Source organism: Beta vulgaris (genome assembly GCF_026745355.1).
Source record: "Beta vulgaris subsp. vulgaris cultivar EL10 chromosome 5 unlocalized genomic scaffold, EL10.2 EL10_2_Chr5_s2, whole genome shotgun sequence".
Taxonomy (NCBI): domain Eukaryota; kingdom Viridiplantae; phylum Streptophyta; class Magnoliopsida; order Caryophyllales; family Amaranthaceae; genus Beta; species Beta vulgaris.
Window position 1 is genome coordinate 62,337 of NW_026611042.1, and position 7,664 is coordinate 70,000.

The 7,664-nt window shown below is 32.6% G+C and overlaps 1 protein-coding gene across 4 annotated transcripts; it reads left to right on the top strand.

Moving 5' to 3' along the window:
* The first annotated feature begins 723 nt into the window (after positions 1 to 723).
* LOC104885262 (polygalacturonase ADPG2) lies at positions 724 to 7,505 on the top strand. 4 transcript variants are annotated; one of them, XR_008967849.1, is made up of 5 exons: positions 724 to 992; positions 1,831 to 1,932; positions 2,262 to 2,469; positions 2,757 to 2,839; positions 2,926 to 6,192. XR_008967849.1 is itself a non-coding variant. In XM_057392328.1 (2 exons), the coding sequence occupies exons 1-2, from the start codon at positions 888 to 890 to the stop codon at positions 2,517 to 2,519; spliced, it is 363 nt and encodes a 120-aa protein (XP_057248311.1). In that variant the 5' UTR covers positions 728 to 887; the 3' UTR covers positions 2,520 to 2,748. The 4 variants fall into 4 exon arrangements, 1 of the variants encoding a protein (XP_057248311.1); XR_007270485.2 differs by lacking the exon at positions 1,831 to 1,932 and adding an exon at positions 7,326 to 7,505 and having other exon boundaries at positions 727 to 992; positions 2,926 to 3,034; XR_007270484.2 differs by lacking the exon at positions 1,831 to 1,932 and having other exon boundaries at positions 729 to 992.
* The last annotated feature ends 159 nt before the right edge of the window (positions 7,506 to 7,664 follow it).

The window sequence follows — 7,664 nt, forward strand, 5'->3', positions numbered from 1 at the left end:
TAAACAAAGCAAAAAAACTATTTTCAAGAAGCAAACAAATAATGATGGCACGATTTTTCTAGGCAAATCACAAAAAATTATGGAATTAAATATAGAACCAAGCACTATATTTTGGGACACCCAAAATAGAAATGAAGCACTATATTATGGGACGGAGGGAGTAGGAAAAAAGAGTGTGTGAATGTGGACTATGATGAGCATGCGTGGAGTATGGGTTGGGGTAAATTTTTTTTGAGCAACCCCTCGACGTGGGGTTAAGAAACTAATTTGATTTATTTTAGTACTACTTTGACTTAATTTTGGTACCAAAATTTTGCGAGATGTCATTTTACAATCTCTTATGAATTACCAACACTTTCTCCACAATTACTCCACCCACAAAATATAATTTCCATTTTCATATTTAGGGTGGAATGACACAACATTTATTTAAATAAATAAAAAATCTTTACTATCTATTTTCCCTTCTATTTGCATAAATTATCATAAAAAAATGATAATGAGAACTATATTTTAAAATAAAGAGAGTAATAATTATAGGTGGATTTCATATAGGCTCATAGAGAGTCAATACTCAATACTTAAGTAAGATGTCATAACAACATCATCTCTTCTGTTTAGTACACAGTACACACTAGATTTGCAAATCAAATAGAACATCATCATTTTTGGGGAAGTGGAACATTTTTGGGGAAGTGGAAAGTTGTAACCCAACTATCTTATAATAATAGATCCGTGCAATCTTTGGCTTTTCAATTTCCTATCAACTCTTTTAACATAATTTTCTCTCTCTCCTTTATTATCATTCTCCTCTTTTATCATTCTCACCTCCCATCCTTTTGCTCTCTACTGCCAACCTAAAGTTCATCTTTTGATGTCTTCTTGTCATGCTCTTGCTCCCATCGTTCAGATATGGGGAGTTGAAGACACTCTTTCTCTTCGAACAAGCTTTTAAGTTTTACGAATTAGCCTCCGATTCATCCGTTGATCAGGTATTTCATTTATATATGCTGAGACTTTCCATCAACTATTGCAAGAACAGTAGCCTTTGTGTTGTTGTTCTTCTTCAGTTAATTATTGTCATATGTTTCAAAGATTGGCTAAATCAAATAGGCTAAGTTTACTTCTCCGCCTGTTACGTTCATGATATTGTTTGAGTAACTCAAAATTTTAAAAATTTCTAAGAATTTACCTAAATCAAAATTTAACCGATGATCTTAATATATATGAATTTCAGAATTTCAAAAAAGGGAAAAAAAAGGTTTTTTTATAATAATTCTCTGAAACAGAGGAACTAGTAGAGAGGGAGAAGAAGGAAAGAAAGAAAAATAGGAGAGAGAAAGAGTTCATACCAACCCATCATAAAGCTGCAGCTCAAGATTTCAATATATGGCAGTTTGATATTTTCTTCTAACTTTGAAAAATGGTTTTATTCTATGATATCTCAACTTTTGTAACTAAAAAGAGAACGGTTCTTTCGTAATAATTCTGGTTGAAAAATAAACTAGTGAATATTTAAAATAGAAAGAAGTAAAAAATGGAAAACAGAGGTATCACTGTATCAGTAGAGGCCAGAGGGAGAAGAAGGAAAGAAAGATAAAAAAGGAGAGATAGATAATTCTGATTTTTATGTTTGATATTGGTTTGATAAATATTTCATATTAACTTTATTCGAAGTTTTATTGCTAGGTCAATAATCTTGGTGAATTACGTGGCCCACTTTTTTTTTTTTTAACAAATTTGATGAACCAAAACAACAATTCTGATCTCACTCTAATCCTAGAACTTCAAATAAATTATTCAATCTTTATACGTACTTCAATTACCCAGAAACAAAGGATGAACAAATATGAAGAAAAAAGAAAAAAAGATGGAGAGAGAAAACCAACCTTCCAATGAAGCAGTTAAGCAGAGAACCGACAGAAGAAGATGGTAATGGTAGTGCTCTCTTTGTTTTTGGGAGGATTTTAAAAAGTGAAGGTTTTTACAGTGATTGATATGGTTAAAAAGATGGTGGTAGAAAAACTGGCAAGTGTGGATCTTATTATTGGCTAATGATGTTATCCTTTTGATTGTAAAGGAGCACCTACAATATGTCTACCTTCTCTTGATTTTTTTTTTGGCACAGAATGTGGTTCTTTTGACAAAAAAAAAAATGAGGCATGGAGGTTGTTCTTGTGATTTTGTTTTAAACAATTTATTTGTACTTTTCGGACTATGAGAATGCATCAATCACTAACACATTTTATTTTTTGCTGAAGGCACTAACGATAGATTCAAGCTCTGCTATAAGGGTAAGGGGTCTGATTATCCAGAATAGCCAGCAGATGCATTTTGTTATTGCTCGTTCTGTTTCTGTGCGAGTGTCCAATGTGCTAATTTCTTCCCCAGGAGACAGTCCTAACACTGATGGAATAAACATCAGTGAATCAATGAATGTTGTTCTCCTGGACTGTAAAATTGGAATAGGTATTTTCAACCTTGATCTACTGTATTCATATACGTTGCTGCTCCCATGATCTTCACATGTTATAAAAAATGTTTCATTTGAGAGGGGTAATGGTAAATTGTTTCCTTCTTTAGTTGAAGGCGTGAAGTAGTGCTAAAAGGGTCGTATGTTTGAAATATTAACACATGTTGGTCTGTGCTAGTAGTCTAGTACCACACTACCGCTTTTACAACATGTCTTGGAATAGGAGTTTGCACTATGTATTATAAGCTATGATATGGTTCAATAGCTGCTTTTATGTTGACAGGGGATGATTGTATTTCAATCGTCAATGCCAGTTCAACTACCAAAATGAAAAAAAAATTATTGTGGTCTTGGGCATGGAATTAGGTATGTCCAATCACTATATTTCTTACTTGTAACAAGTCAACTATCTTGACTATTCTTTATTGCACTAATTGAGTTTACCACTGTAGCATACGAAGCCTTGGGAAGGATAATTCACCTGGCATTGTCTCAAAAGTTGTCCTGAATGGTCTGTTTACAAGGAATGCGAGTAATGGGGTCAAGATTAAGACTTGGCAGGTAAGTCATGTTTTGAGGAGATACATATACTTTTTCAAACTCAACCCCTCTTCCCACCCACCCACCCTCCCCCCCTCCCCCCCTCCCCCTTTGCAAGTGGTAATTATTAGACTTATGGTCAATCTCCTACCTAAGCCTAATTTTGCATGTGCTGCAAGTTGCTCTTAATATGTTTCAAGACTTTGCTAATCATAATTTTGCATATGCATGTTTTCTAGTTATGAGAAATAATGTGAAGTGATTTCCTGAACATGTATTCACGTGATATTAGTCATGAGAAGAATTTTATTTTTTATTATGTGATCTTAAATTCTTGGTAGTTGGTATAACTAGATAACTTGTTAACACTTAAGTTTTGTTAGTTGTGATGCACAACTAAGTTTCTATATTTTTTTGCTTTAAATAATCATTGTTCTCTTTTATTTCTCAGATTTTGGAAAACAGTATCAAATTTATCGTATATGACTTTTCTTCTTATAAAATCCTTAAGAAAATGATACTTTGTAAGTGGTAATTGTTAGATACATACGATGAGATCAATCAATTCTATTGTTCCATTATTGTTTTTTCTCAATATTATACTTCCTCCGTTTCTTTTTACTCGCTACACTTCTTATTTCATGGACTCCTAGGCAATTTTTGGAGAAGAGAGAGGTAGAGAGTAAAAAGAAAAGGGACCCATGTGGGAGGAGAGAGATAGAGAGAGTTTATTGCCCAAAAAAGAAGTGTAGCAAGTAATGTGGAACTTCCCATAATGGAAAGTGTAGCGAGTAAAAAGAAACGGAGGAAGTATGTTATTTTTTATGGAGCCTCTTCATAGAGCTCAATTGAATCCTATGAAATTTCGACTTGTGATGGAAAAAACGAGTGTTTCAAACCTTTGATTCTAAGCAGAAAAGTGTAATTAGACTAGTCATGTTAACCTTTTTCACAAGTTGAATTAAAATGAAATATCAAATGATCTTTGATGAGAAAGAAGTCTCCAACTTAACGTTGCTCTATAGGTGATAAAATGCATTAATGTAATTTATGGATAGATTTTAAAATGAAGGCAACAACCTTTGAGTTTGTTTTTTTAATGTTAACAATGTTAAAATCATGTTAACACAAATATAATCTCATGAAATGTTGTTTTTGAAAAATTATACTCTATATCTATGATTATAGAAAAATCAAACTTTTAGCCATTCGCAACGAACAAGCAAACCTTTTAGTTATTCTTAAATAATGTAACTTTTATCAAAAAATTCTCTAAATGGGTAAAAATCAGATGTAACCTAATACACAGGTTGTCTGAGATACTTGTCACAATTTAATTGATTAGTTTTTAATTTTTGTTGAATTCAAAAAACAATTTTTTTTTCTCTCTTCCTCATCTCCGTCCACCACTACTGAGCTCTTCCTCATCCCACCCCACCCCACCACTACTACCTTACTTACCGAAAAACCCTCGTCCCTAGTCCCTTACTCCAAAATCACCACCTCTTCCCTACCCCACAACCCAAAAAAATGTAGACCAAACTCTCCTCTTCTCACTTCTACCCTCCTCCACAACCCCACCATCACTACCTTCTTAGCTTCCACTCTTTTACGAACCACCATCACCACCTTCTTCTTTCTCTTTCACCAACACTCACCCACCTTCTCGCTCCATGAACAACCCCATGAAACACGAACGACCCCCACAAAAACCACTCAATCATCACCCAATACACCACCCCACATAACATGAACCACCTTCCCTTAACGCGAACCATCGCATCTACCACGACACGCACCCCCACAAAACTCACACTGTACCAAACATATGATGGGTTTCGAGATTAAGGGCTTAGAGGATGAGTTTAGGTGGTTTTAGTGATTGGATGGGTGGGTTTAAGGGAAGTGTGGGCAAGTTTCGCTGGTTTAAGGGGTGGGGTGGGTGGGTTTTGGTAGTTTCAGAGATGGGTGGGGTAATAAGTTTCAGTGGTCTAAGGGATGGGGGAGGGGTGGGTAGGTTTGGCTGATTTCAGGGAAGGGGAAGGAGACGGGGTGGGGAAGGGGTAGTGAACGAGGAGGGAGTGAGAGTATGATCTTTTTTCTTTTTTTGCAATTTTTTTTTTAACTTCTTTCACAGGTTACCACTCAATTTGACTTAGTGTAGGAATTTTAGTATAAAGGATGCATTATTTCGGAATAACTAAAATGTTTGCTTATTCGTTACGAAAGGCCAAAAATTTGCATTAATAAAATCAAAAAAATCCAATAACTTTCAACACATAGAACACACTTTTTAAGAGCCATGGTAAAACCATTTGATCATAAAAGCAATAAAGATAGATATAAGATTTTTTTTTTCTTAAAATAACAATAAAGATGGTTATAACAAAGGACATTTTTTAAAAAACAATAAAGATTGGTATAAGAAAAGGCTTTAGGATTTCTTCTTCTATGGGTTTCATTAAATTGGTGTTTTTTTGATGCTCCAATAATTTCGTATTGCATGTGGAAAGCGTGAATTGGGATTTTAGTGGAATGAAGTCCAACTTAGTTATTACCTTATAATGAATTTAATTGGAGGATTGTTTAGGTGTTTGGTGGTTCATTTAAAACTCCCCCTTCTATAATTCCATTTTTTATGATATGTTAGTATGTAATTTTTCCACTTGGGGAGTTTACATTATGAGGGTTTTTAGGTATGTTTAAACTTTTTTAGAAGTTGAAAATCTACATTCTAAAACTGTTGAACTAATTAATTTTTTTCGGGTTTCTCTCTTGTTTGCTTTCACCTTTGTATTCCATTTTTGGTTTTTATTTTATCGTATTTTGCTAGGGAAGGTAGTAAATACTTCTATATTGAAAAATAATGTTTAGCTATTAACTAATTTTGTTCTCTATGTTTTTTGTTGGTTTGTAATAGATGTAACAAAGTCTTTAAAAAGTTTTGTTTTTTATTCTCATTTATGTTTTTTAAGAACTGTACACAACTTGTCTTGGATCTAAATTTTGCTGGGAAAATGAACATGATCCATTATGCTTAGCTTCCATGCTACAATGTGTATGGTTAAGTCCACTAGCTTGTAAATTTTAGTTGGTTTATGTATTCAATATAAAAATTGCCTCTAAAAGGAGAGAGGTTCTATCATTTGGAGATTAGACTATATGGACATTAATGAGTAAAGAAATATGTTTTGCTTAGTGTATAATATTGTCTCCAAATATTGTTATAATCTATAAACTTTAGAAGGTTAAAATTATAGAATTACTAATGTTAAATAAAAAAATCAATTACTAACATTATGCACATGTCTAGGTTATTATTCTTCTAATTATTATACTTCTAATTATGCTTACATAAGTTAATGTTGGGGAATTCGAAGTTGATGTTTACTTCAAAAAATCATTTATATATTAAAATAACACTTCTAATGGTATGTTTGCTAAGCTTTTAATATTTTTTTTTAAGTAAATTCGATTATAGTATTAGTAATATACTAACCGTGTTTCCTAAAGATATTCCCTCTTTCTGTTTAAGTGCATTTTCAAAAGTTCTTCCCTCTTTTACTTTATTTCTTATTTGGAATTTGTTTCCCCTTTTTACCCTCTCATGTCCCTATCATATGGTCCACCATTATATTTAATTCAATTTTACTCCCTTTCTCTCTCCTATTTTAACGCCTTTTTATTTGTTTATTCATCTTAATTCTTTTCTCTCTCCTACTTTACCTACCCCACACCTCACACAATTTGATTTTCATTGGTATTTGTAGTAACAGTTACAAAGAAAATTTTTAGGAAAACGGAGGTAGTATTACATAATTATAGTTAAAAATTCGGTATTTACATGATTATAGTGCACCTTTTAGTTTAGCAGTAGATTATTAACATTCTAATTATTGTCTATAGCTATAATATAAGTTAAAGTTAAGTTTAAACATAAGTATACGACATGTTACTCCTAAACTTTTTACGATGACTTTAGCTTGTGGTGTCATCTTATGGCTCCATCATCATCATCAAGAATATGATGTACTCCCTTGAAGATGAAAAAAGAAACTCTTGTAGTGTTATATACCATATTGCGGCAAATCGCAACAACGATATTGTTGTTTTGAACAAATAATTTCAGTTAGATTTTTTTTCTTTTAGAAAAACTAAACTATATATGTATGCCTAATTATGATAAACAAGTAAATATTTTAGTATTAGGCTCTTGGTTAGGTTTCATTATTGTAAATCTGATTATTTTGGTTTTGAAAAAGTAAAATTTGATGTTAATTAGGTGTTAATTATTACTCAATTAATGTTTCAGGTAACCAATTCAGTATTGAAAGGAAAGTTTAGCTCGTATTTGTATTGCGTTCACGCTTCAGAGGTATGTACTAGTACTAGATATAACAACAGGGCCGGTTCTGAGGGTAGGCAAGGAGTGCCACCGCCCAGGGCCCACGATCGTGTGGGGCCCAAAAAAAGAAATTAACTATGACCAGTTAAATAAAAAATTGATACACTTTTTTGAATAATTAGTGAAATTTGTTGCTATTTTTGTGCATTTTTAATAATGTTATGTGCTTATTTTTTATTGGTATCATTAACAAAATATAAATTATAGTTTTAGATACGAAGGTTTTAATTATATGACTTATAAAAT